This window comes from Drosophila bipectinata, chromosome 2R, assembly GCF_030179905.1.
Source record: "Drosophila bipectinata strain 14024-0381.07 chromosome 2R, DbipHiC1v2, whole genome shotgun sequence".
Lineage (NCBI taxonomy): Eukaryota > Metazoa > Arthropoda > Insecta > Diptera > Drosophilidae > Drosophila > Drosophila bipectinata.
In genome coordinates, this window is record NC_091737.1 from 18,158,545 (window position 1) to 18,186,382 (window position 27,838).

Here is a 27,838-nt window from a genome sequence, read left to right on the forward strand (position 1 = left end):
CGTAGGAATGTCCAAAATACCATACAGTTCTTAAAGGCTCGTTAAGATTATGATTATTGCCTCTTATATAAGTCAGAGGCGTTGATTAATCGTTTATCTTTGAGTGGGTAAACAATTTTCATTCAAAACTTTTTTAATATTTGTTCCTTTTTGCATCGCACAAAAACGGGTTTTCTTTTTAAACTTAAATAGCTTTAAACGCCGGAAAATGCTTTTGGTTTTCAAACCTGGCTTGACTCAGTGGCGACACCTAGCGTCACATTTTCCACAAGCAGTTGGTTAGCCCTGTCTTCAAAGGCGGGACATTTGAAAATAGGTGTCTGATAGATAAAAGTGCCAAAGTAATTATAGATAATGTCAAATTAATCTGGCATACCCAATTGACTCAACACTTTTTTCAAATTATTAGTGTTTATTAATCAAGATCATATATAGGTTCTTCTTATACATAAATTTTGCTAATGAAATATAAGTCTTAACTTCTAGATCTTCTTTCCCCCGTCGTTCTCAACATTCTTCACTTTGCCGCCGGACAAGATGTGTTGAATCTCCAGTATCGTCTTGCCCTTGGTTTCCGGTACGCAGAAGATCGAGTAGAAGAATGCTATAACGGCCACCGCGGTGAAAATCCAGAAGGTCGGACCCGGTCCGATAGATTCCTTAAGGATCGGGAAGAGCAGAGTAACTATGAAAGCCGACAGCCAATTGCTGGTGCCGGAAATAGATCCCGCCACACTCTTGACATCCTCCGAGAAGAGCTCGGCCATCACCAACCAGGGCACAGGTCCGAAACCGATAGAGAAGAAGACGATGAAGATGCAGATGCTGGCAATGGGCAGCCAGCCAAAGTTGTCCATCGATCCAGGGCTGTGTCCGCTCATATAGAAGTAAACACCAAGCAGGGCTGTGGTAACGGCCATCAGGAGGCCGGAAATTATGAGCAAAATCCTACGGCCGGCCTTGTCGATAATAACCACTGCCACAAATGTGCTGACCACTTGAGTCACTCCAATGATGATCGAGGCATACTTGCCGGGCAGACTGGCACCCACATCCTCGAAAATGGAGGCGGAGTAGAAGAGGATGGCGTTGATTCCGGTACACTGCTGGAAGACCTGCAGCAGAACGGAGATTCCAAGTCCCTTCAGGACAATAGGGCGACGCAGAGCAGCCAGAATGTTGACCTGGAAAAAAACAGATGAAGTTATTATTGTACTCCAAAAAATTTGGAAAAAATTTTAAAAATAATTTGTGTCTAGATTTTGATGCAGATTGAAGAATCGATCCACAAATCGTTTGAGGTATTCCGCTTAAGAATCGGATGATTATTGGCAAAAATATAGCCATAGCAGGGGGCCATATACTGCTCCCATGCATTTTTCGAAATTTTGAAGGGGACCCCTCAGAAAATTTAACAAAAAATGAAAAAAATAATTTGTTTCTAGATTTTGATGCAGATTGATGGAGAATCGATCTACAAATCGTTTCAGGTATTCCGCTCAAGAATCGGATGATCTTTGACAAAGATATGGACATCGCAGGGGGCCATATACTGCTCCCATGCTTTTTTCGAAATTTTGAAGGGGACCCCTCAGAAAATTTGACAAAAAATCTAAAAAATAATTTGTTTCTAGATTTTGATGCAGATTGATGGAGAATCGATCTACAAATCGTTTGAGGTACTAAGCTCAAGAATCGGATGATTATTGACAAAGATATAGTCATCGCAGGGGGCCATATACTGCTCCCATGCATTTTTCGAAATTTTGAAGGGGACCCCTCAGAAAATTTGACAAAAAATTTAAAAAATAATTTGTTTCTAGATTTTGATGCAGATTGATGGAGAATCGATCTACAAATCGTTTGAGGTATTCCTCTCAAGAATCGGATGATTATTGACAAAGATATAGCCATCGCAGGGGGCCATATACTGCTCCCATGCATTTTTCGAAATTTTGAAGGGGACCCCTCAGAAAATTTGACAAAAAATTTAAAAAATAATTTGTTTCTAGATTTTGATGCAGATTGATGGAGAATCGATCTTCAAATCGTTTGAGGTACTAAGCTCAAGAATCGGATGATTATTGACAAAGATATAGTCATCGCAGGGGGCCATATACTGCTCGCATGCATTTTTCGAAATTTTGAAGGGGACCCTTCAGAAAATTTGACAAAAAATCTAAAAAATAATTTGTTTCTAGATTTTGATGCAGATTGATGGAGAATCGATCTTCAAATCGTTTGAGGTACTCCGCTTAAGAATCGGATGATTATTGGCAAAGATATAGAAATCGATGTAGGTCATATTGGACTCCTCTTTATAATCTAACACTTTGAAGAGGTCCTTCAGAAAATTTTTCAAAAAATCTTGATAAGAGCAATATGTATTTGGTTATGAAAAGTTTTGTAAGACGTGGAGACACTTCTAAACTAAATAACTAATTGTAGCGTTTCACGAGCAAGAGGTGCTTCAAGTCGGAAGATTACATAAAAAAGTATTTAAATTTATGGGAAAAAATAGCTTATAGGTTTCTGTGATTTAATACCTCAGCCTAGATTTAATCTTAGTAATCAAACATTTTCCCTATCAAGATAAAAATCTTTTTAAAGGTATTATCATACTACTATTATGCAACAAAATTCAGCACATCGGAAACAACATTATAGGCAATGCTTACCTTTTCCTGATCGTTTTGCCTTTTAGACTCCTCGATGATCTCCTTCAGCTCGTCGTCGATGTTGGCACCCTTGCCACGTAGCCACTGCAGGGACTTGGCGGCATCGTCGTTTCTACCCTTCAGTGCCAAGTAGACTGGGGACTCGGGCATGAAGAAGTGGACGGTGACAAATATGATGGGGAGTATGGCGCATACGATGTTGATGGGCGTCAAATCAAGGAAAGCTCCCACCAAGTACCCAAACAGCACACCCGACACGATTAGCAGCTGGAAGAAGGAACCAATGGTCCCTCTCAGGGCTGTTGTTGAGATCTCCGTACAGTACATGGGGGCCGTAACACAGAAGGCTCCGCCGCACATGCCCAAAATGAATCTTCCAAAGTACAGCATGATGACGTTCTGGGCGAAAATCATTAGGAGCCACCCCACCATGTAGGGGGGAAAGAGGACCAGCATAGTGGGCCTTCTGCCGATCCAATCAATGCAGAAACCGATGGGAATACAGATCACGGTGGCTCCCAAGGTGAGGAGCGAAGACACCCATCCGAATTCGCCGGATGTCACCTTAAAGCCGTATTCTTCGCCGGAGTACAGCTTATCCTCGACGGGTGAAGACCAGCCGATGGAGGCGCCCATGCAGAGGGCTCCAAAGCTGGCCGATAGGCCCGCAATATATTGGGGCAGTACCGATCCCTTTGACATTTTAAAAAAAGGTGTGTTCTCCTAGATCGTTGCAATCGAACTGAATTCTCCCCGGAACCTTTATTCCGCTGGAAAAATCGCTTTCCATGTGATAACTGATGCGTCGACGCCGCCGTCGCCGTCAACGGCTACGCCGGACTCAAGCACTACACGTCGTAGTCGTAAATCAGGTGTATATAGTTTCCTCCCCAGGTAGAGATGACGATAAGCGAGGAGATTGGAGGGAGCTGGGGGCTCGGGGGACAAAAGCGTCCAAAATCAGTTTAAAGCTGAAGCAGCTAATTAAACGCCCGCCGATATGCTGTCCCGTTTCCCCCAACACATTTCGTTACCAGAGCAATCAAGTGCTTCTATAACGATCCCCCGATTGTGCCCTGCAGCAAAGGTCTAACCGACAGCCCTTCCGTTTGGGAACCCCCCTCGAAAGTGGCTCTTCCATGGGCCCCTTCACTTTGGGATGAATCCGTCAATACTGCAGACTCATTTAACGTTTGGGAGAACTGCCATTGTTGACAAAGCTATGAGGCTCCAAATGAGAGTGACTGAGTTGTAGGAAATTATAGATATTTTACATATTTAATGGGGTCTGTTGAGAGTTTTTATTACACATCCCAAAATAATAATCGGCAATTAACGAGCTTGAAGCGCTAATCATAACAAATATGTAAAATCAAATTAAGTTTTTTGAAAACTATTGGAAGTTCCTATAATTTTTAAGATTTTATCCCCACCTTTGCATCTATGTATCTTTTAGATATAAATGAAATATCCAATTTTTCCCATAAGTTTGATATACTTATAATATTTAATGTGTAAGACCAAAAAGAGTAACTCATATTCGACTAATTTTTATAATCAATTGCGGGATTTTTGTTATTTACGGCAGCACAATTGGATCGGGGCTGCCGTGTGAAAGGTAGATAATGGTACAACCCTACGGAAAATAATTGAATGAGCGTAATTCGCTTGAATTCGCGGCATCTAATCTTTCTCACAACCAAAATCAGCATCATAGAAGGAATCACGCCCAAAACACATGTAGATGTGTCCCGTCTCGGGATTCGAGCGCAGTGACAAATTAAAAACACCCGCGAACTACCAAACCACCTATGTATGTTCATAATATCGACGGTCACCTGGCGGTCAAGCGCCTATCGGCTATCAGGGAATAGCCCATTGATGTTCTTCACGGCTAGGTGGAGGACTCTTTTTGATAGTGGGATTTGGAGAGTGAAGAGCAGGCTCGGCCCAGATAAGCGCCGCTGTGAGATAATATTTGGCTGAGTAACCCATTTTCAAGTAGTCCCGAGTTCTCCTTGTGGGCCAAATAATCGAATAACATTGGGTAAAAACCTTATCGTAACCCCACTCCCAGAAAGAGGGCCTTCTGGGTAAAATGCAGTCAAGTGCAATTTGGTGCGATAATACTGGGCTCCAGAGGGCAGAATGCGCTTCGAGTATCCACTGGAGCCGATCGATCCGAGTAATTTCCTCATGATTTACCATCACCGCGTAAACACTTATCATATCCTCAGTTGGAGTGTTGTTTTTTTTTGTTTTTTGGGTAAATACAGTTCTTTATTACGTTGTAATACAAATTCTAAACAAAACGGTTACTCATCCTTCCCTCGTCGATAGCCCAGAGCTTATGGACTTTGCTTGCATGATTATATAATGAAGGATCGATGCAGATGTTAGTGGCTTTCTTTATTTCTTGCGTTCCGCCTCCTCCATGGCGCGGAGCATCTTGGCGTCGTGCTGAGCATGATGTTCCCTAATGGCGCGCTGCAGCTCCTCGTGGTGGCTCTTGCTCTCCGGCGGATACAGTTCCCGCTTCTTCTTGGTCACCCACTCCTCAAAGTACTCCGGCTGGTTAAAGATGTGGAACATCGCCACCGGGAACGCCATGTACATGCCCATTTTGGCCACCTCCAGCACCCAGGTACCCATTGCTTTTAATTAGGTCGCTGGACACGCTCGAAAATGTAAATAAACGTTAGTTTCCGGCAACTATTTGGGTTTACGAATAATATCAACAATAATCATATGTTCAGCAGTGTTGGAAATGACAACACAGCCTCCGAACAAGTGTTAGCCAACGCACCGCTTATTTAAAAATAAAAACCAAACTTTGCATTATATATAATTATATATTATTTTCTTGTAAAATTTGAGACATGCATTTATAATGTTAGACCTTAACCTAGTTTTCTTCGAACGCGGCATTGTAAAAACGAGAGAACGGGTCTGCCGAAAATATTTCTTTTTCACGGAAGCAATCTTTTTCTATAACATTTTGATGAGAAGGGGATTTTTTAAAACCGTACAACGGTTTTAACGTTAGATTATGGTACACTTAAGATCAATGTTTTCTCAATATTTAAAGCTAAAGGGCTGTCTCTCCCGGATACTCCTCGGGAGAAGTAATTAGAAGTTTTTTGGTTCGTGAGTGCTCCTCCTGAACGCCATTTTCCATGTTCTCCTTGTTGTCTTCGCCTACGGCGTCTGCCGGCATGGCTGATTTGAAAGCAGATCTCTTCCGACCATTGGAGCTGGCAAAAGGCGAGGCCATGGAGGTGGAGGGCTCATTGCCATCCAGACAGTACAGAAGACTGGGACTCAGATCGGACTCATCAAGATCATCGATGTCCTGCGTGGTGCTCGCCCCGCCAAAGTCATCTGAACGGCTGGCGAAGGACAAGTCCGCCGGACTGGCTGTTAGCACACTGCGTGTGAGCAAATACTCCCTGGGAACTAACCAATTAGCACGAGTACTACGCTTCTTGTTTTATAACTCACTTGAAATCACTAGATAAGGCATTGGAGGGCTTGGAATCCTCGTGGCTGTTGCTGTTACTGCTCCGGCTCGTCGTTCTGTATCTGGAGTTCAGGAGTCCAAAACTGTGCTGTTGCCCCAAGATCTCCGCGTAGCCACCTAAGGAGGTAGCATCCTCACTGTGCAGCGACGGCGGTTCCAGCTGCTTGGTTGGAGTGCCGCCGATGGAATCTGGCTCCTCCTGCTCGGACAGGCTCAAGTTGAGCTGCTTGTCGCCATTGCCGGCCAAGGCATTGAGCAGCATTACGGGTTTGCGGGAACGGGGAGTCATGATTGATTCCTGAAAGATGCTAAGTATGAATAACTCCATCCGTAATAACGATGTATTTTCCGTACCTGCATCGCCTTGGGCATGCGCTGCGTTGACTTGGTAATCGGCGACATGGATCGCCGACCCAAGTGCAGGGCCGGTGTGCTGGTTATGAGATCCATGTTGCGGTACACACTGCTCTGCAGGATCTGCTGGTAGCCCATGCTCATGGGTGGCAATTCATTGGAGCTGCCATTGTTCTCCGACAGGGTGTCGTCGTCTTCGTCGTCGTTATCATGCTCCTCTTCTACGTCACTGTCATCAACATCCTCTAGTAGGGGAGCTTGGTGCTTGGTCTCAGCATCTCCGCTGGGCCTTCTTCGAAGGGTGGCCGAAACACTGCGCACCAGCCGCTTGGTTGTCTCTGGTGTGCTGAACGGGAACCGTAAATTGCCCATGCTGACACCCTTCATCAGCTTGCGCGTAATTGATCTTCCTACGTGGTGGCTGCTTGCCGGAATGGAGCTGGCCCCTTCCACAATGGGGGTTAAGGCACCGTCGTCGTCGTCCTCCTCCGTGACGTGAACCTGCGGCAGTAGGCTCGAAAGATTAGGCTCCGACTTGTAGCGGGAGGACTGCTGCACGGGCGTGGACGGATTCGAGTACTCCTCCACCGACAATAGGCGGTGCTCGTCCCAGACCACGGTCTTCTTCTCGATCAGTCTGGCAGCCGCAGACATAATCTTCAGCGGGGTGACGCAGCAATCAGCGTCTATTTCGTCCACATCCTGGCCAGCTATGATAGGTTCTCCCCCAACCTCCTTCGACTGCTGGCGGCTTACCGGAGCTGAGATGCTGCCGGTGGCAGCGCAGCTTGAGCTGCTGTCGGAGGAGGACAAGGAGGATTCGATTTTCAGCGAGGCGGATGATATGGACTTCTGAAGCTGATGCAGCGGGTTAGTGGCGAGGGTGACGCTGGTGATGGTGGACGAGACGGTGGTGGTGGGAGTGGGTGGAGTGGGACTCTGGAAGAGCACCCGAAGCTTCGGCTGCTTCACATGCGACATGTTGGGCGTCTTGAGATGAGAGTGATGAGAAACATGCGGTTAGTCAACAAACACAGAACCCAAAAAAAAGCCAACAATACAAACCTCAGCACCTCCGGCCATATGGAAGCTGGGCGGCACCCTTTTCGGAGTACGGGACATAAGACTCTTGTGGAAAATGTGCTTCTTGATGGAGTCACCTAGAGATTTGGCGCTACGAGTGGCCTCGTTGTTCTTGAGCCTGTTCATCACCACCAACTGCAAGGGCGTACCTGCAAAGTAAGGGAATGTTTACCAAATCCATGCTTGCCCTATCTTAGTTCTGGAGCTTACCTTGTCCATTTTGCTTATTAAACTGCTTGATTAGCCGTCGTTTTTTGGATGACTCCGGCATGCTCTGTATGTGAGCATACAGCTGAGCCAACTCTGTGTCCGTGTTATTGGTGTTTGTGGCTGCTGCAGTAGCGGCCCGGTCTACGAAAGTGTACACCGTGTTGACCGTCGAGACGTCCGAGATGGACTCGTCGAGCGTTTGTTCCGGCGACATGGTTTTCTTGCGTTTGCGTTCGAGAAAGTACGCCCGAATGTCGGTAGCCAGTTTCCCCGGAACCTCGAAGATATCCATACCCCGCACAATCATATAGCAAACAATGCTAGCCATCTTCTTGGCTTGGTAGTGCAGTACCTCCGGCGGCAGCTGCCGAGGGCATATGAGATGTGGCGTAAACAAGGTGGCCAGGTTCTCGGCGCTCATCTTGTTACTCTTCTCGTGCTGCGCCACGGCGTGCAGCATTTCAATGATGTGCTGCAACAGCTCCCGATGCTCTTCGGGCAATAAAAGCAACAGCAGCTGGACTGAGCTCAGCAGATGCTGCTGCCGCTCCGCCGGAGCTGCCACCTGCCCGCTCAGGGCCTGACAGAGAGGGGCAATCTGCAGGTGGGCTGGGTAGTGGGCATCTGTGAGTAACGGTTCTGGCAATTCCGAAAGGAAACTTTTGAAGACAGTAGCGCAGTCATGAGCGGAGAAGCCCGCCAGCTCCAGATCCAAGGGCTTGTCGTGCTGGATGTGAAGCCGCAGTTCGTTCTGCCGGGACACAGCTCCAGTTTTGCGAAACAGACCCTCCTGGGTGAGATCTAAAATAGGGCAAGAGTAAGAGAAGCGTTCTTTTGAATGATATCATTCTATGCTTACTCTTTTCCAGCATGAGAAACTCCTTGAGCTCCTGTAGGTGCATCAGAAACCCAGGATCAATCTGCTGCTGTAGTGTTTCGGTTGGGCTATTGCCTACGGATTTGCTGCCCGATCCCGAGGCAGCGGTGCACCCCGTCGCAGCTCCTCCATGACCCAATCGGTGTTTTTTGGACAGACGATTCCACTTCTTGAGTTTTCCCTTTTCCTCGTAAACGATCTCATGACAGGGCAAGTCGAATCTGCAACAGAAGAGTGGTCTGTAATTGGGATCCCTCACTTCCTACAAGCTTGTCCTTACTCATCCGTATTTAATTCCAGTTCAAAGGACAGGTGCATCCGCACCAGTGACTTGTATTTCTCGTAGTTGCAACGGCGCATGCGTGCCGCCAATTCCCGATCGCGAAACTCATTGATGTTGACGTGATCGGGGTCCCGGTCCATACTTAACGAGTACTTCCTGTATACAGGCACACACAAACAACAAAAACAACTACCGATCGAGGCGATAGAAAAAACAAAAAGTACGCAGCAAGGATAATGACAGCTTCGATAATTAAAACATGAAATTGTTCATTTAAAAGCCTACGATCGTTGAACTAAGTCGCCCTGGAACATTTCTGCGACTTTTAAATTAATTACACTTATTTTAACTGTTGAAAATTAAACGAGACGCCACCAAAAGCAGTGTGACCGCGGTCGAGGATCAGATATTACCTATTTTAGTATCGTTTAGCCGAAGATCTGGTAGCCCGAACTAGTTTCTGTTTTATTATTTCTCTGTTGCGATTGGGACGAATTTTCTTTTAAAATACATGATGAAAAACTAGTTCTCATGCTGGAAAAACATTTTCCGATTTTATCTTTGCATTTTCATATAATAGAGGTGCCACATCGTTAAGAAACAGAAGTATTAGTTCTTCCTTTTGATTTTGACGGACATCCCAGTACCATTTATTGAATTATTATAAATATTTTTCAAAAGTGTATCCTTAAAAATCTTTAATTATATTTAATTATTTAAAACTGCCGCGCAATGGAACGCAGAATTTATTTCCATCACGAAATTTCAGTGTTGAAAAACACACTGTCAGTTTAAGTGATGAATAACGCTCAAACTTCTTTTGATTTGTAATTTTAATTTTCGAATTCGTTTTCTGCTTTCAAAAAAGATGAAGACAACGCCAAAAAAGAAGGACGTGTCGCTTCGCCTGCGGGAGCAACGTCGGGAGGAACCTAAGCCGGAGCCCAGCCAGCCGGCGCTGGACGACGACGCCGAGTCTGATTTGCCCATCCGGGGACGCCCGTCAAAGAAGCTACTGCTCCAACAGCAGCAGCAGCGCCAGTACCAGGTCAAGTTACAGCCAGATGCTAAAACTGTGGAGGTCGGCGCTAGTGGTTCGGTGTCTCCAACATCCGGAGGAGGGCGCATCAAGGCGCGCAGATCGCTCTACAAGAAGGGAGTCGGCAGCGGTAGCAGTGGCTCCCAAAAGGCTCCTGGCGAGTCGTACGTTATGCGACTGTTTGAGCGTAGCTTGGACCTATCAAAATACCAGGATGGCACACCTTTGTATCCCATCTGCCGTGCCTGGATGGCTAACCAGCCAAGGAACCCATCAGTGGCATCATTTCAGACAGATGCCTCCGATTCTTCGGTAAAGCGCGAGGACAACGGTGAGGAGGTTCTTGCCAAGTTGCGCAGCGGTGACCTGAAAGTGCTGACAGCGCTGCCCCAGCCTCGCTCCACGGACCTGCCCGTAATACCGCCACGCCTAGAGTTTAGCAAGGAGGAGAAAAAACTGGAAAAGTCTCTGGAAGGAGCTAGTCGCTCCGATCTGTTGGCCTCCAACGTGGCGCGCTGGAAGAAGGTGCGTGGGCACTGGCTAACCCATACCCAAAAGTACGAAAAGGAGCGTTTCGAAGTTATAGACCAGATCATGGATGAAATCTGCCAATCCTGAGCCCTGATTAGAATCATTCAAATAAATTTCTTAAGATACTATAACCCAAATGTTTCTGTCGTGGGATAAGTGGTGAACACGGGTGTTTGTCATTGACTTGAATAGATTTTTATTTGTATGCGTAGAAGATGCGTTTCCATTGAGGATAAATTATTTCTAGTTAGAGCTTTGAGTGTTGTTTGGGTTCAAATGCTGCTGGATTGTTCTGGTTCCGATTTGGTGTTGTTTGCGCCTGTCCGTGTTGGTGTTGGTATACACATGAGCAAACACAGATGCAGCCTACTCGACCTTGAGCAGCTCCACATCGAAGGTGAGGGTGGAGTTGGGCGGGATGACGCCCGGGTGGCCACGGCTGCCATAGGCGTAGTCCGGCGAGCAGATTAACTTAGCACGCTGGCCAACCGACAGCTGGGCAACACCCTCGTCCCAGCCGCGGATGACCTCGCCCTTGCCGATGGTGAACTTGAAGGGCTTGTTGCGGTCGCGCGACGAATCGAACTGCAACAGGATGTTAAATTATTTATCAACGTAAAGGATACAAAACTTAAAAATGGGAACCTACCTTGGTTCCGTCGTCCAAGGTGCCGGTGTAGTGGACAGTGACCTTCTGGCCATTTTTGGGGAAGGTGCTGCCTGCGGGGGGAGAGAATACTTTGCATTAAAATCGAGTATTTAAGTGTGAGAGCGCATGGTGAGGCAAATGAACTTTTTTATTAGGTGCACGGAAAAAAAGCTACCGCAAGCACACATACACACACGCCGGGCTCCACATACATGCGTGTGTGAATACATGGGATTTGAGCGGGACGGCTATAGGGATAGGGGTAATTTTCCGACTCATGCACCGCAAGCGACGCTATAGGTCACGCACTTTATTTAATTGAAGTAGGTGCATTCGCAGCTAGTTTCTTTGTTTGATAAGTATATCTAACTTTATTCTGTACTTACCATCACCGGGAGCAATTGGAACAACTTGTACGCCCATTTCGATTGGTTTTTTTTTAGAGCAAAATGCCGAGCGGTCGCAAGCACGTTGAATTTCAGAGCGAAGTGTGGCCAGTCGGAATTTCAAGCCTTTCGATAACTTTTCGCTGACAGCTAGTGGTGGCCCTCTGCTATAGCTACAGTAAGCACCTGATACGATAAACATCGTTTAACTTATACATATGGTTTATTTAAATTTAATACAACGTATTGTAGCTTTTTCTCATTTTTTATTGCTCCACTTTAATCCCGTTTTTGAAATAAACGGGAAGTCCATTCAAAGTGAAACCACCTTTTCTGTTTTCCATCTTAACCTCGGTGACTTTAGTCGGCGGGAAGCGCTCGCCATGCTGGTTGATCAGGAATCTGTAGTCTACGGTGAACATTGCACTAACCAAGCACCTCCTACAGAGATTCCTCAGGGTCCCAAGCCATTGCTGGTAAAATCCATACTTGGACAAAAACTGCTTCCGGCTGGGGTGGTCCAGCCAAAAGAACTCGCTGAGGGTATCCAAGGCAATTAGTTCCACAGTCGAGTCGGAAGCCACCATGTACTTTACTTTCCGCAGACTACTCCTCACGTCATCGTTGGAAAAGCAGTCTAGGATCTTTACCCGGCTCACACACCTCTTCGAAATCTCTATCAACTTCGATTCTGAAGATGGTTCCTCAGCATCCTCTGCCGCCTTGGAGTGGGACCTGAGCTCGGCCAAGACAGCTTTTCCAAGCGACTCCTTGGTGATCTTGTGGCTAAGGTTGATGAGAATGATGGACATCTGTCGGCCACCATATTCATAGGGTGCCAAGCAATGAGCCATTAGTTGTTGCAGGACTTGGCTCTTCCCGCTGTTTGGAGGCCCAGAAATCTCGGTCAGGGATTGCTCCTCGACGCCACATGGCCCAAAAACGGTGGAGTGCAGTTGTCCAGAAACCATGGCGCAAAGTTAACTGATCCTGGCGGAGGGCTCCAAACCAGCGGACGCGGTATTTCTTATGGTCCTCACTTCTGGTCACACTACTAAGCATGGGTAAACATTTACAAAAAAGTTTTGGAGGAAATTCACGTATTTGAGGGCTTTTGGGCAGTTATTCTTAATTTGTGACCCAATCGTCCATAAAGGATGTCCAGATAGGACAGCTCAAGGCGGGAGAAAAGCCGGCTGCGCGCAATCAAAATGCAGGACGGTCCTCTGCCGGATTCCGGCAGCGAGGGAGATTACCGTGGCGTCAAAACCGAAAAGATGGACGTTTCTGGACGTGAGGCGGAAGCCCATGAATTAAATTGTACTATTTGCGGAGCCAAGAAAGCATCGCCACTGCTGGACCTGCGAACCAATCAGGCGATGCATCGTCGGCTGAGCCGCGAATGGAAGATGCAGGTAAGAGGCTCTGTGGAAGCTTTATCCAATTCACTAACTCCATATTTGTGTCCAGGCCGATGTTATTCGCTCAACACTGAAAGCCATATGCGTGGAGTGTGTCTGCAAGCTAAACATGCACTCGGAGGTCACGCGGTCTCTCATGCAACGGATGCAGCGGTTGCAACGCTCCAACACTGTGACCACCACTACAGTGACTCCCACTCAGCTTAGTCCCCCTATCGCCGATGCCGAGGTCTCGACCACGTTGATCGATTGCCAGGAGGAAGGAGAACGGCGAAACAGGCACAGCTGTCGCAGCTCCATGTCGTCTCACAATGGTCTGGAGGCCTATTCCGCTCAACCACCCGAATCCCCCTCGGCAACAGAGTCCGGTGGCAGGCACGCCGGCACCCAGTCGGGATGGAGGTGGCGCACGCGGCTGGAGTGCCAGCATTGCGGACGAGCCTATTTCCGGCGGGACTATTTTGCTCAGCACATACGAAGATGCAGGAGCAGCAGAGACCAGACTCGAACATCATGGCCCAAGTGCCGGGTACTCAATGAAGCTAGCATTGATGGCGAGGAGCAGAGTCCCGTCCGCACTTATCACTGCCGATCCTGTGATGAGGATTTTTCCAGCAAAAGCAACCTGCGACAGCACGAACGTTCAAAGCACCGTTCCAAGTATTCCTGTGACTTGTGCGATGCCAAATGTGACACTAAGTACGAATACGAAATGCACCACACCATTTGTAGTGCCAAAAAGGAGGTAAGTACCTCAGGATAGATTCATAATCATTTGGTTTCAAAACGAAACTTGCAGGCCCTTCAAAGGGATGAAGCCTCTCAACCCACGTCGACGGAGCGAAAGGTGCGGTCCACTCGTTCCCGCTCCCGGGCCTGTTCCAATTTCCGAGAGGTAAACGAAACAGTGGATAAGATGGAAGAAGACGACAGCGACGAGGATGACGATCAGGAGGAGGCCATGTACACGCGGCGCATGAACTTCACGGGCGACTGGATAGTGAACCACAGTAGGAGCAATAGCAACAGTGCTCTAAATGTATCCGCCCTCTATGACGACTACGAGCCGGGGGAAACGCACATAACAACGGACAAGGAGTACGGTGCGTACTTGGAGCCATTCAATTAGGTGTTTTTTCTAGCTTGAAGTTGTACTTTTCAGATCTCTACCAGCTGGACCTACTGAAGGCTCAGGTCCGTCTGAATGCCTTCTCCTGCTTTTCCCCAGCCTGCTGTTATCAGACCAACAACTTGGTGGCCCTGATGAAACACGACTACATGCAGCACTGGAAAATGAGCTGGTTCTACTGCAACAAATGTGGCGATGTCTTCACGAGCAAGTGGGTGCCGTTGTCTTATGTTAGCATGTCCACAACCTTCTATACCACTCCTGGTTTCAGAGTTTTCCTGGATTACCACATGCATCGACAGAACCGCGGCCTATTCATTTGCCATAAATGTCGCGACGAGTTCGAGTTCCAGCATCAACTGGACCGCCACCTGCTGCTCCACAGCAAGGGCATCAACTACCACTGCAACTTCTGCCGTTTGGAGTTTCTCAGCGAGTCCAAGCTGCTGGCCCACTGCAAGCGCAGCGGTCACAGTCCGAACGATGAGCCCTTGATCCGGATCGAACGCTCGCTCTCCATTAGCAATATACCTCATCCCGAAGCTGCCCGCAGCACACGCCAGGAGTACCAGGAGCGGGAATTTTATATACCGCGGGTCAAAGTGCCCTCACTGCGCCCGATGCCCTTGCCCAATCACAAGCCATTCCGCTTCTCGATCGGCATTGTGGAGTTTGACGAGGGCAACCCACCCAACTGCGTTGGATGCCATTGAAGCACACCCAGGTCTTTTCTCCCAGTCAGAGCTTGCAATATTAGCCAGTAATTTGTGTCCATTGTCTTTTCATGAAGTCTGATGTTCAAAATCATAGTGATCTTCTATGTTCGCCACCGATCGCGTATTTTTGTAAAAAAAAACCACAAAAAGAAAGACTTTGTATTCTTTTGATTCTTCAGTCAGTTTATTTTTCGTTCTTTCGGGTGTATAAGGATAATTTAGATTGCATTACAACTTGTAGGTTACTTACTAGGGTCTAGGTCTATAACTTGCGTGTGAAGTCGGGTGTGTGGACTGTGGATCCTATGTACAGAGTTTCTCGTATATAACAACTTAATGTGTATAAGTATGTGTTTATATTTAAAGAGCCTATTGCATTGCCCCCAGCGCATGGTTTTCGTTTTGTTTTGTTGCTTAGAAGTAAGTAGTCCTAGTCTAAGGATCGAACTTAAGGTACTCTTAGAACTAATCAATTTGCTTGGAACTTATCGTATAGTTAAGGTTAGGGATGTGACATTTCTTTAGTAATTTGTAATTTATTTAATGTGTTGTGCTCTTGCTTGTGGTACGTTTTGAGTCGGTGTCAGTCTTATAAATTTAACCCAGGACGATCTCTAACAGGATAACATGACAGGCTAACAAGTACATATATATACGCTTGATCTGAGGTAGTTGAGTTCATGTCGGAAAATCATAAACTTAAGGCTTCTCGCTATAAATAATTCTAGTGCTAATAATTTTTAAAACAAATCACTGGCATTTAACAAAGTTTTACAATGTAACGTTGGTAATCATGCTAAGGAGCCTCTTCTGCTCTGCCCACTGCCGCGCCCTCTGACGGCGCCGTCTTCAGCCGCCTCTCCGGGTCCCTTTCCGGATCAGTCTCATGTAAGATATGTTTTGTCGGTGGACGGAGACCCGGGTCGGCGGAGCGAAGCGGCCGTTCCAAGGGCCTACAACTAGCTGGTTTCCAAATTATGGCCTACGAGTGCCTAAGCCTAGCCTTATCCTAACGGTGTCCTATGTCCTACAAGTGTCCTATATCCTAGCGTATTCTGTGTGTATTTTTTTTTTTAATTTTAGGCACAAAGTGATGCTGACAACAATTTAATCTAGTTTTGTGGGTGAGGGGGGGGGGGGGTGGTTTGATTCTGGATCTCTGAGGATCGCTGGTGCGGACGCGACTGGGATGAGGTTTATTTCATTTAAAGCTTCACCAACCGCCGAGAGTAAGGACAAAACGATACAAAAAAAAATGAGTCTAAACTGAGCCCGGCCTACTCCAGGGAGTCGAGGCTGTCAGCCGCATACTGCCAGGCCATGGTGAGCGTCAATCAGTCGGCCCGGGCCTGAGCCTCCTCGCCGCCAATTAGCTCGCGCTTCAGTGCCAGGGGTGAGCCTGCCGGTTGGTAGTCCTCGTGCTCCTTGCCGTTGGTCGGAGCACTCCCGGCGTGCTTGATCACGCCCGCTCCCTCGGCTGGCTGCGGGGAGTAGGGTGATTCTGGACGCTCTTTCCGGGCCAGTGAAAGATCCTCGACATGCTCTTGCTCCTGGTCCTCTTCATCGTCTGCGTCTTCACGCTCGTCCTGGTCGCGCTCTCGCTTGATGAGACGCTGCTCGTGCTTCTCCATCTCCATGTCCATGGCCTCCTGGTAGTGGCGTTCAGGACTTGGCGAGCGCATACCATGGTGACCATTAGAATGGTGGTCCGTCTCCGGCGGACTGCTGGACATACGATTGGCGGCAGCGTGGGCGGCGGCAGCCAAAGCCATGGCGTGGAGGGCCTCCCTTCCGGCCATTTCGCCACCGCGATTCTCCAGAGCCTGCTGCAGGAAAGCATGGTCAAGGAGCGCTGCCGCGGAGTGGGGAATGGTGGGTGGCATGCCGTGGTGGGCAGGCACATGATCTCCTCCGGTCTTTGACTTGCGCTCCAGGTGCTCCGGCTGGTGGTGACCATGGCCGTGTCCGTGTGAGTGGCCACCGTAATTGTGGGCAGCAGCAGCGGCGGCTGCGGCCGAGTACGGAGAGTAAGGGGCTCCCGAGGAGGATTCGGCGCCCGGAGGACTGCGCTTAGGTGTCCGGTGGGTGCCCCTGCCCGTGGTAATGTTTAGTTTGCGGACCTTGTCATACAGGGTTCGACTTGGGAGGCCGTACTTCCGGCTGGCCTGCAGGGCACTCATGCCCTCGCGCACCGCCTGGATGGCGCACATCATGTCAGCCCGGGTGTACTGCTTGTAGCGCTTCCACTCCGGCTTCTTGCCTCCGGAATTGCCGCTCTCCGCATCGAAGGAGCCGTCGGTGTGGGGGGATAGCGGCTCCTTGTCGCCACCGTAGTCAGATCCGTTGAAGCTGTGGTCGCCACCACCCATTCCGCCGGCGTGATGGGGGTTCTGCTGCTGGGGATGGGTCGGGGTCTTGTCACCTTTCATGATCTGCAGGGGGCTAGACTGCGACGAGTCTGCTGGGTTGGCCTGGGCTAGGACGTTGCGCAGAATGGGCGTGTCCCGAGTGCCACTGAGCAGCATGCTAGATATGGCAGATAGCTTCTTGCGCTTGAGAGGATTCATGTCGGCGGCGGATTCGTAGACGGAGTTCAGCATGGCAGCGGCGGCGGCAGAGGGCGAGAGTGGCCACTGGCCACCGCCGGACTCTCCTGCCCCCGAATGGGGTACCGAGTGTGAGGGGGCGTGGGTGGGAGTCAGCGGTGCCTCAGTGGAAGGCATCTGACCTGCAGGGAGCTGGCCGGTGGGGTAGTGGCTGAACCCTGGCTGATAGGACGGGAACGGTGGCGGCGGTGGCGAGCAGCTGCTCGAAATTGCGGCACTGGGCGAGATGTGGGTGGATGTGGAGATCACGGACGAGGAGTGCTGCTGCTGATGCGAAGCCGAGCCGTTCAAGGGCTTGCCCCCCACCGCACCCGAGCTGGATGTGGGCGTGGCACTGGTCTGGTGGTTAAACTTCATGAGGTTGTCGTACAAGCCCTTGACCTGCAGCTCCTTGGCGGTGCGCAGGATCTCCGGCTCCTGGCTCTTGGTAACGGTCGTCTCGCCAGTGTACATGTACTGGAGCAGGGCGGCAATCTCGAAGCTCTTCACGCCTGGTAATATGATGCTGCAGTGATCCTGCGGCACATCCCGGAGGATGTGCTGGAAATACGGCGAATTGGCTGCCAGTACCACGCGATGGGCCTGGAACTGTTCGTCGTCCACCACAAGGGTGCAGTCCACATAGCTGCCCACCTCGTGCAGGGCGTGCAGGATCTGGACCAGGTTGGTCTGGTGGTTGTTCCACCGGAGGCAGTAGGTCTGGCCCACTTCCGCCGGACCGCCACCACCTCCAATGCCACTGCTGGCTACAGGCGCCGTTGGGCCGCCCATTTCGTCGTGACCGTCCTCCCGGTCCAGCTGCTCTCGGTCCTGCCTCGAGCTTGACCGCTGGCGATGGTGATGGCTCCTGGGATAGAAGTGGCTGGCCGGCTGTTGCTCGGTCTGCTCCTCGTCCGGAGCGGGTTCGCTGCTGCTGTTGCTGTTGTTGCTGTGGCGGTAGGCACCGTTCAGGCTGGTGAACGCGGCGCTGAGCAGCGTCGGCGAGTAGGAGGAGAGATGCTTCCTGACCTTGAGCGCCAGTTTAAGGCCTACGGATCACCTGGTTGCCTGTTGAGAAAGCGAGATAGAGAAATGGCAATCAATATGGTTTGATTTTTGGCACGACTGTCATTAAGTAGGCATTCAAATTTCGCATGGGTTGCTAAAATCAACATGGAAAAATACCGAGCTCCCTAAAAATGGAAGCCAGGAAGTCAGGTGTACTCACACACACACATAAACACAGACAAGTACAGGCACACCAAGCTCACACCCACGCACACACAGGTGTGCCAAAAAACCGGGGAGGGTCGCCAAGCCACCATTGCAAAAGTTCTTCCACTTCCCGTTCCATTCTCACTCCGGTTTCTCGTTTTTGGCGGAAAATCTTGCTTGTAAAATTTATGCCCTTCGCCTCCGCCACCACCCCCCGAAGTTTTATGCGCCATAAAAAAGTGAAAGTCCTGATGAGAGGAGAGTGGAGTGGGCGGTACGGGGGTGGCGTAGGAAAAATGAGGGAAAAAAATATGCAAACATCCCTCGAAAGATGTGTGTGCGCTTATTTTTCCGGCTGCTTTTCGCGCGTTTTCCCTCACGCATACATATTTGGGCCTATATATGTACGATTTCTCGTCCTTTTTTCTTGGCTTTTTCTGGCCTGGAATTGGGAAATGGAAATGGGAAGCAGGGAAAATGAAACTGAAAAACTTGCAATATTTTTCATTCATTCCTGCGACTGTCGTCGAGTGGCGGGGGATGGACAGGGAAGTGAGCCATATGCCCTTGCCCTTGGCATGACTTCGGTCGAATTTCGGCCACTCAAGTGGGCGCCATATGCTGGGATCATGTACTACATGCTGCCTGGACATAGCAAGCGTCATGTGTTGGACATGCTCGAGCAGAACGGCTCGATTTTCCAGCCAGGACTATGCAGCCATGTGGTTGCCAACAGGTAGGAGGCCCCAATAGGCCAATCTGCAATAATGGCATCGAACAGCCGATTCGAGACGAGACAACAGGGAAATGTCAAAGGGGCGATGCCCCGTAAAAAACAGGGATATCGATGGGAAAAGAAAAGCAGACAAAGGACAAAGGAGCCAAACAAACGATCGCATGATTGTCTGTCGTCCCTTTTTGGAGTGCGGAAAATGCGCAAGAGATCATCAATTGTTGTTGTCTGGGCCATTGTCTGGCCCGCCAGGATAATGGGCAACCTGCGGCGGCGGTCCCTACCCCCGCCCGCTCCTGTTTTTTGCGCAACAGGATCGGAGTCGATCGTGGCAGCAACAACAGCAGGTAAGCGGCTTCCAATACCGAATAAAACCATTATCTTTGGCTATAATTCCTCGCAAATCAACGCCTCTTATTCGATTATGAACCGCGCTCCATGTTGCGCATACGCCATGGTCGCCGAGATCGGCGAACGGCCGAAAGCTCGCCGAAAGCTCGGGTCCACCATTTTGTAAAACGTTTAATTAAAATTATCACAACAGAGACGGAAAAAATAGCTGGCAAACGTCATTGAAACGAATGCACTTGGGAACCGGTTTTAGGGTTTTTGGGTTTTCGAGCTGGGGCTTTAGGCTTTGGGTTTCCAGTTTCTGTTTTTTTGGACACGTACCAGGTTGTTAATTGCGAAATTTTTTGACTTAAAAAAAAATTGCAGCTACTAATTGTTGGCTACTCTATTAATTAATGTTAAAATCTTACCACGAAATATTGAGAATGCCGCAGGTGGGGCCCGAAATGGTGGGTGCTACTTAGTGGCCAAAAATAATGACTTTTTGGACACTAGCCTTCGGAGCTTGGGTTTGCTTTTAATTTATTTCAATTTTGTGGAGTTTTTTTTTCGTTGGATTAATTTTTATTCACCTACTCAGAAGTGAGTTTGTTTATAGTGTTTTTTTTTTTAGTTTGTGGGTAAATGTATTTTTTTTTTTTTGGGTTTCGTTCCACAGGCACTTGCACAAACACAACCGATAACACGAGACTGCGAAGCTGGGAGTTGCCAAAAATATATCAGATATTTTCAAGAATCGGCGACACGTTTGCGTTTCTCAAAATCTGATTTTATTCAAAAAATCGCACGAAATCTGAAGCGTGCACGGTGTTGCAGATTCGAGAGCTGGAAGTTGAATAAAACTCAGAAACCCTCACATGCAGTAAGTCACTGAAGACCAAATTTTTCCGGCAGCGGAGAGAGCGCCGGCAGAGGAAAACTGTTCGACGCCGGCGGGGAAAACTGTCCTACAGCGGCCTTTGCTTTTCCATTTCCACCCTCGAGCTCTCTCTCTGTCGCATGCGTTTTTTTTTTTTTTTGCGCTTGCACTGTGAACTCTCCTCCTTTCTCTCTCTGTCTCTCGCGGTGCGTGTGTGTGCGTGAGCGCCTTATGGCCTGACTATGGCGGCCCATGTCTGGGAGGTGGGGGGTGCGACAGAGAGCCCGCTAGTCTTCTGCAGTGTCCCTCCTTTTTTGGCGACTGCATTTTTTTATACATTTTTTTATACTGACCGATCCGATCCGAACCGAACCGCTTGAATTTAAGCAGGTTGTCGGTGCGTGGAAAACTGGTCTCGGCCTTTTCAGTCGTTTTATGGGCTCTATAGTATGTGTGTTTTTTTTTTTTTGATTCGAATTCGGACTTGGACGCGGATCGGATCCCCTTCCCTCCAATCACTAGTCGCCATTTTGAAATGCGTTTTTATTTAATACTCGGGCACATTTCTTCGCGCTTTCTTCGAAGAAGAACCCTCTTCGAGGCAGCTTCTTATTTATGCAAATTCCCTAAAAATAAGTAACGACCTTCGGCAATCAAGACACAATTGAATGCATTTGGCCTGCAATGCGATTAATTTGCATACGAACTCGACCTTCGACCCTCAGTAAACCCTTTGATTTTATATGCAAATTGCAAAATAACGGTCCTTGGCAGGGAAAGCAAGGAATCTGAACATCCTTCGGGTCTTGAAATTTATGCAAGGCACCTGTGATATCCCTAAGGGGTTTAGATTCTATGGGAGGAATGTATAATCTTTAATTTTAATTTCTAATTCCGATTATTGCTTTTGCACTAGCTGTACTTCAGATCTCTCTCACTCTCTTTCTGCATCTTCTAGATTACTTTTTTAATTGTTTATCATTAGTTTTTCGTTGCTTCCTCGGAGCCAGTTGCCCCGCCACTGGACCGGGTACTGGTTCGGGTTGCCAAACCCATTAATCATGTTTGGAAATTAAGGTCAACCGCATTTCACGGGTCCATATTTTTTTCAAAATGCACTTTTTCTCTGTTTGGTTTTTTTTTTTGCTTTTGGCGGAGCTACGAGATCGGGCAGCACTATCCCCGCCACCGAAACTAGTTCGCAAGTGCATTCACCTCCCCCCGCCCTCTCAGTTGGGGCCTGATAGTGCCAACGAGCATAAAAAACGGAAAGTTGCCGCAACTCGGACTCCATAATCTGGACAAGAGCCCGGGGGCTTTACACTCTATACGCTGGCAGTTAGCCCACCCCACTGGTAATCTTATCATCGTCATTATAGTGCCCCTTGTGCCCGTCAATGTCCCAGTAAGTGAAAGTGTAAAAAATGCACTACAAGATGCAGTAATGCAACATTGTATTTAATGGATATTTCTATAATTATTTATCTATTAAAATGGATACTTAATATTATTATTATTTTTTATATAATAAACACTTCAATGGATAATCCTAAATCCTCCCATGTGTCTGGCATTCCCTTAACTGGATTATCCTTTGGTCAGTGTTGACTTTGCTGACTTCTTGACTGACGCATGGAGGAGGACGTGGCCCAGTCCGGAGATGAAGATGTTCTCCGTGCTGCGGGCCTAAGCCACCGCTCATTATGGGGGATTAGCTGGGAGAAATCCGCACATAATCCAACCGCAAGACAGAGACGCTCAATGAAGCAGAGATCGCTTAATGAACTGCATCAGCAGGAGTAGATCTACCTGCGCTTCCCAGGACACTCACACTCGATCCTCGCCAAAAGTGAGCGATAATCCCGTAAAGATTGTAAAACAAAAGATTGTACTTCTTATCGCCAGAGCTCTCCTCCTCCTCCTCGAATTTAATTTGCATTTTGAGTTTTTGTTTGCAAACTGCACGACGAGTGCTATTGTTTCTGTGAATTTTCGCGATTACAATTATCAGCACTTTTGGGTGCACGTCTCCGGCTTATGGTCAGCACATGGACCACCTCTGCATGACCTGCGGGCCGCGAAAGGGTTCGGACCAGGGGTTTATGGCTTTATTGCTTCTCGCAAAAATGTGCCAAAATAGTTCAGGGAAACGGCTTGTCCCGTTTATGGCCTTAACCCTTTACTCGACCGGGGTCATTATCTGGCAGCGACTATTTGCATGCGGAAAGGGGTGGAGGGATGGGATTTCCAGGAAATGCATCGAGTCCTGTCTGAGGAATGGGCTGGAACTCAATCAATGTCTGGAGCATCTTCTTAATGCCGGCCATTTGTCAAGCTGGCCAAAAAAAATGCAAAAACCAAATGAATGTAAAAAACTATCTAGACCTAGGTCCTCCTCAGGCAACCCTTTCTCTCTATCCTTCTACCTGACGCATCCTTCGAGGTGGTCCTGCTGCTGAAGTGTCGTCCTTTGTAGCCTCGAGCCTGGGCATCTTTGAAGTAGCCGGGCACGTGAAGAATCTCCATGGCAGAAACGCCAACACAAAAGCAATTAGCGAGGCTCAAAGGCAAACAGGAGCCGCCGTCCTGCTGGGAGGAATTTAGCGACACAGGATGGCCAGGACCTGTACTCTCGCACCCGGGTGCTAATGGAGGTGAAAATGCAGATACTATGCTGTGTGACTACTTCAAAGTTTCCCCTTTCCCCCTCCCCCCCCCCCCGCTTAAAATCCAAGCGGCGAAAATACGAAATATCTATCAGATACACATTACGCTGAAGTGTGCTTGTGTTGGTGGTTTGTGTGGATAGAGCAACAGTCGGAAAACAAACAAAAACTGCAGCCGACGAAAATTAATAAAAAATGCAACAAGAAGGCCCTGATGAGGAGGGTGTGGGGGGAGGGGGTAGGGGGGGAGCACGACCAACGAAGCAGCGGAGGAGCGGAAAACGCTGGAAATTTATCGCGCGCGTCATTCGCCGCTGCAACTATGGAAAGTGGCACGTAGACTCCGAAAATGTACGCTGGTGTTGGTGCTGTTAGGTCTGTGGGAGGTGGTGCGGGGGGGTTGGCAGGGCAAGCGGTAAGTGGGAAGGGGGCCCGGGGAGGGCCACGCACATGGGTCATTGCACTTTTGCAACGCGCTCACAGATACAGATACGGGAAAGCCTACACGCAGATACCCCGGGCCGGGGAGATAGCAAAAGGCAGCGTTTCGACGAGAATTGTGTAAAAAAGGCACGAAAAATTAGGCGAAAGCAAACAGAAACTAGACGGGGGGACGGGGACAGGGCGAGAGTGAGCTAGAGCGAGAGGGATTGAGTAGACAAACAAGATACAGATACATCTGTATCCGTGCGTGTGTAGAGAGTGGGGAGCGTTGCAACTGCAACTTTAGCAAGGGGTCGGCCATTTTGTTGGCGTTTTTCGCTGGCGCAGATAAAAAGATACAAAACGTGCACCGAGAGATATGAATGTTAGATAGTTTTTGGAAGACTCCATATCTGAGGGGCTAACGACCATAAAAACACAAAACTCATGTTTGCAATGATCGCTTGTATGTGCAGTTCAGCCCTGGGTGACAGATACAGATACATATGCTCTCCATGAAGCGCGCAGATACCCAAATGCGCCGGCTATTAATAGCGATCCGAAGGGGCATGCCATTTGTGCCGCCAGCGCCACTCGAGTGTGGCAGTTGCAGTTGCAGTTTGCGCCGCTCGATGCACATGTGGAAATTGGGAAATTCGGGAATATGGGAATGGATAATGGAAAACCTAGCGACCACGCCCCCGAAAAGTACAGGCTAGCATTTAGAGCAGCAGCGCATGGGGTGCGTTTTCCACAATAGATGTTTTTACCAAAAAAAGTCACACACACACACACACTCACACACTACTAGCTGCCACAACTCACGCAATTCGAATTTTATTTTTAGCGATTTGAGGGAAATTTCAAGTCAAGCGTTGTGAATTTTCTTTGAATTTATGCGGCCATGGTCACATGGCAGGGCCCTAGTTCTGGGTCTGGGGGTAGTACTTACCTTTTTTCGGTTTTCCGCCTCTCGTTAGTTGTATCTGGCAGATATCTAGCCGTATCTTTGCGCGCTTAGAACACGTTTTACAAATTTATGTATCTTATCGGTGGGCTGATCGGAGCTTTGACTCTAACCGTAGTTCGATTCACATTTTCGCAAATAGTTTATCCACGTTTTCGCCGGATTCGAACTTGCGATTTTTCCCGGCATTCTGGCGGGTTTTTCCTGGAGCTTGATTTTCACTTTTCTTCCACTGCGGGCGGATCGAGGCGTTCTGCTCGCCGACTGATTGCAAAATGCCGGAGGAACTGAACAAAAAAAAAAAAACACCGAAAGGGCACAACAACAAATTCTCGGAAGCGTTTCGCAGAGCTTCGCGCTCTGTATCTGTAAGATACACGGAGTATCTGTGTCTGACCAAGGGCGGGGCAGGCAGGGCTTTACATGTGTCGCTGTAAGTTCTGGGCAGACCGCGGCCGACCGAGCACTGACCTTGGGTTCACGCCGCGAACAAGGGACTGGGTTTCTGGACTTTTGAAATTTTCAATTCGGAATCCGTCAGTTTCTGTTTCTGTTTTGCGAGTGGGGACTGAATCTGAATCTGTCATTTGGTTATTTGGTCTTCTGGAAGAGAGCGTACACAGCGTGGTGTGTAGAAAAGCTCCGACTGTACATTATGTACTCACACACACCACATAGTCTAGTATATAGCCAGACTGACTCACAAAGTGAGCAAAAAAAAGTCTCATACTAGGTAGTGAATAGAAAACAACATGTTCTTTTGGGGGGCGGGGGAAAGCTCCCTTGCCCCGAGCATGTAGCATAATCGGTGGCCCTTGGGGCCCACGTATGAATTTTGCAAATACATACATACACAACTACACTACATAGATACATAGACATAGACCTAGAGCCAAAAATCGAAAACAACAAGCGAGTCGGAAAAAGAACCGCCAGTTGGCGGCTTGTTTATCTGACGAATACTTTTCAGGGTCACCCTCGATTATTACACAATTTTTGTTTACAGCAAAATGCGACTATGCTTTTGTGGCGCAAATTGTTGTAAATTGTTTGGCAGAGTGTGTGTATGGTGTGTGTGTGTGGTTTCGGGTTCTCTATATTGTTGTTTACGAGGAAAACCACATTTTCGGTGGGCCAGGGTCAAAAAGCAGCTACGTGAATACGCGGAAGGGCAGAATTCTCAATGCCAATTACACGATAATGTTGAGTATCTATCAGATGCAAAATACAGCGATCGCCAATAAAAAGATACTCACAGATACCTAAATTCTATCCAACCTTTTTTCAAAAGAAATTAAAGAAAGCAACAAGTTGCGTCAACAGAACCACAGCCCCAAATCCAGACACTCGCAGATACGCAAATACCCAGATACTTTCACACACACCGATAGAAGCCCATGCGAAAGCACAATAACAATACAGCCGTCCCTAAACTTGAACTTGAATTTGGCTGCGAAAACAAAAAAAAATTTCAAGAGCAAAATGCCGGCAAAAAACGGCGAAAACAACGCAAAAAACTATTCGGCTCCAACAACAAATTAGCGTAAACAGAACTACGCTCCCGACTGGGGCCGAGTGGGGGCCGAGTGGCGACCGAATGGGGGCCGAGTGGCGCCAGAACGGCCTCGGCTCCCGTGCAAGCTTTCGATTCGCCTCCGAGGTTCGCGAAATGCTCCGAAATTCGCAATCCGACCAATCAGAGAGCATTTTTGCACATAACAAAACGAGCAAAACAAAAGCTTTTCTCTCCGGCCAAGGTGGTGTGAGTGAGCGGGTTTTTGCTTATTTTTGGCACAACTGGCGTCGCCATTTTTGCGCAAATTTTGAAAAAGCTGTCGCGCTGGGACAGTCTGCGTGTTGTGGCGATTTAGAAGCGATTAAAAGAATCGCCAGCTTGGCCCCAGACACGTGGTTTCCCAATGAAGGTTAGTAGATGGCGGAAAGATCGAGAGCCCCACCGGGGAGCTTTCTGGAACGAGAGAGAATGTGAGAAGGGAGCTTGGGAGAGTTCTTCGAAGAACAATTCTTTATTGCGATTCTACTTATGTAGGTGTATTCTTTATTAGAGAAGAATGGAATAATTATTAAATTTAAAATTTTAATAATAATAATGATAATAATGTTAATTCTTAACTGACATTAGAGATTCTTATATTTAGGTATTAGGCTACCGAAACACGCTATACAAACAACGATAGACCTTTTTATATAATATTTGTACCTTTAGCAGAATTTGGTTAAGATTTAATACTTAGATATAGAAACTTGCAGAATTCTTCTACATTATCTTTTTCTAAGAACCTAAAAGAATACCCCATCCAAGGTTAGAAAGCTTTCGCCAAAACGCAGGGCTTTGGATAGTGGCTGTCCCATCTATAGATCTAGTAGAGAATCAAACCCATGGGTACCTCAAGCATAAAATCACATTCATAGGTAAGCCATGGGAATTGCCAAGCCAATCTAGTCCTTTGTTCCGGATCATAATATATTATTATCCTTGTGCCCTTTCCCCAATCGATGCAACCTGCTGCACACTGCTGATCAGCTGCGATTGCAACTGCGCGATTGCCTGACTTGCAACATGTTCCCTTTTCTTTTCCGTGTGACTTTTTCGTGTGATTCTCCCATCCGAAGGCTGGGCCCTTTATTCCATTCTCGATCGAATCAAAAAGTTAACTTTTCCCAGGGATTCGGAGGATTGAGGGATACTCGGGTGCGGGGATTTCATCCCGCATTTGTGTGAGATGCGTGTGTGCATCCTGTTGCATGTCGCCCCCGCCTCTGGTTTAGTGTGTTGCTGCCACAGGAGCAGCAATCGATTTGTGCATTCGCTTTGGTTTTTCCTTCGTCCTTCGTCCTACGACCCAAGGACCCAGTCCCAAGGATGCCACCACTCCCTATTGTGTGTGCCATAATTTCTCGTCATTCTTCTGGATGGCCTTTGTTGGGTTATTGAACCATGTATTGCCTGGCAGGGCACAGGTGATAATTTTTAGGGAATTTACGGCGCGGATCACTTGTCGCAGTTGCAGCAAGACTGGGGGAAAGCATAATCGCATTAATCGCGTGTAGAGAAAATGTTAGTCTTCCCCCTTTGGAGGTGCATCACTCTCCGTCCAAGAGTTTGCCCAAGAAATTCTCACACTTTTCACGTAGCAGACTA

The 27,838-nt window shown here is 48.1% G+C and overlaps 8 protein-coding genes across 8 annotated transcripts; 2 read left to right on the plus strand and 6 right to left on the minus strand.

The window, feature by feature from the left end:
* Nucleotides 1–392: 392 nt before the first annotated feature.
* LOC108125226 (facilitated trehalose transporter Tret1-2 homolog) lies at nt 393–3,455 on the minus strand. Its single transcript, XM_017241345.3, has 2 exons — nt 2,679–3,455; nt 393–1,184 (listed from the first exon to the last, which is right to left on the minus strand). Exons 1-2 carry the CDS (start codon nt 3,378–3,380, stop codon nt 483–485), a joined length of 1,404 nt encoding a protein of 467 aa, XP_017096834.2. The 5' UTR covers nt 3,381–3,455; the 3' UTR covers nt 393–482.
* Nucleotides 3,456–4,928: 1,473 nt separating this feature from the next.
* On the minus strand, nt 4,929–5,446 carry LOC108125219 (protein PET100 homolog, mitochondrial). Its single transcript, XM_017241336.3, has one exon. It carries the CDS (start codon nt 5,328–5,330, stop codon nt 5,088–5,090), a length of 243 nt encoding a protein of 80 aa, XP_017096825.1. The 5' UTR covers nt 5,331–5,446; the 3' UTR covers nt 4,929–5,087.
* Nucleotides 5,447–5,510: 64 nt separating this feature from the next.
* RhoGAP54D (Rho GTPase activating protein at 54D) lies at nt 5,511–9,466 on the minus strand. Its single transcript, XM_017241335.3, has 7 exons — nt 9,003–9,466; nt 8,705–8,943; nt 7,846–8,646; nt 7,618–7,784; nt 6,553–7,542; nt 6,180–6,496; nt 5,511–6,127 (listed from the first exon to the last, which is right to left on the minus strand). The coding sequence occupies exons 1-7, from the start codon at nt 9,143–9,145 to the stop codon at nt 5,767–5,769; spliced, it is 3,018 nt and encodes a 1,005-aa protein (XP_017096824.2). The 5' UTR covers nt 9,146–9,466; the 3' UTR covers nt 5,511–5,766.
* Nucleotides 9,467–9,769: 303 nt separating this feature from the next.
* On the plus strand, nt 9,770–10,706 carry mip40 (Myb-interacting protein 40). The gene has a single exon (XM_017241248.3). The coding sequence runs from the start codon at nt 9,874–9,876 to the stop codon at nt 10,660–10,662; it is 789 nt and encodes a 262-aa protein (XP_017096737.2). The 5' UTR covers nt 9,770–9,873; the 3' UTR covers nt 10,663–10,706.
* A 41-nt stretch (nt 10,707–10,747) lies between these two features.
* Fkbp12 (peptidyl-prolyl cis-trans isomerase Fkbp12) lies at nt 10,748–11,766 on the minus strand. Its single transcript, XM_017241250.3, has 3 exons — nt 11,611–11,766; nt 11,225–11,295; nt 10,748–11,160 (listed from the first exon to the last, which is right to left on the minus strand). Exons 1-3 carry the CDS (start codon nt 11,645–11,647, stop codon nt 10,942–10,944), a joined length of 327 nt encoding a protein of 108 aa, XP_017096739.1. The 5' UTR covers nt 11,648–11,766; the 3' UTR covers nt 10,748–10,941.
* Nucleotides 11,767–11,865: 99 nt separating this feature from the next.
* On the minus strand, nt 11,866–12,631 carry Xrcc2 (X-ray repair cross complementing 2). The gene has a single exon (XM_017241249.3). The coding sequence runs from the start codon at nt 12,579–12,581 to the stop codon at nt 11,877–11,879; it is 705 nt and encodes a 234-aa protein (XP_017096738.2). The 5' UTR covers nt 12,582–12,631; the 3' UTR covers nt 11,866–11,876.
* On the plus strand, nt 12,628–15,355 carry LOC108125155 (zinc finger protein 473). The gene is made up of 5 exons (XM_017241247.3): nt 12,628–13,025; nt 13,081–13,776; nt 13,831–14,134; nt 14,194–14,371; nt 14,432–15,355. The coding sequence occupies exons 1-5, from the start codon at nt 12,822–12,824 to the stop codon at nt 14,871–14,873; spliced, it is 1,824 nt and encodes a 607-aa protein (XP_017096736.2). The 5' UTR covers nt 12,628–12,821; the 3' UTR covers nt 14,874–15,355.
* Nucleotides 15,356–16,005: 650 nt separating this feature from the next.
* On the minus strand, nt 16,006–20,603 carry rib (ribbon). Its single transcript, XM_017241246.3, has 2 exons — nt 20,171–20,603; nt 16,006–18,529 (listed from the first exon to the last, which is right to left on the minus strand). The coding sequence occupies exon 2, from the start codon at nt 18,251–18,253 to the stop codon at nt 16,211–16,213; it is 2,043 nt and encodes a 680-aa protein (XP_017096735.2). The 5' UTR covers nt 18,254–18,529; nt 20,171–20,603; the 3' UTR covers nt 16,006–16,210.
* Nucleotides 20,604–27,838: the final 7,235 nt, after the last annotated feature.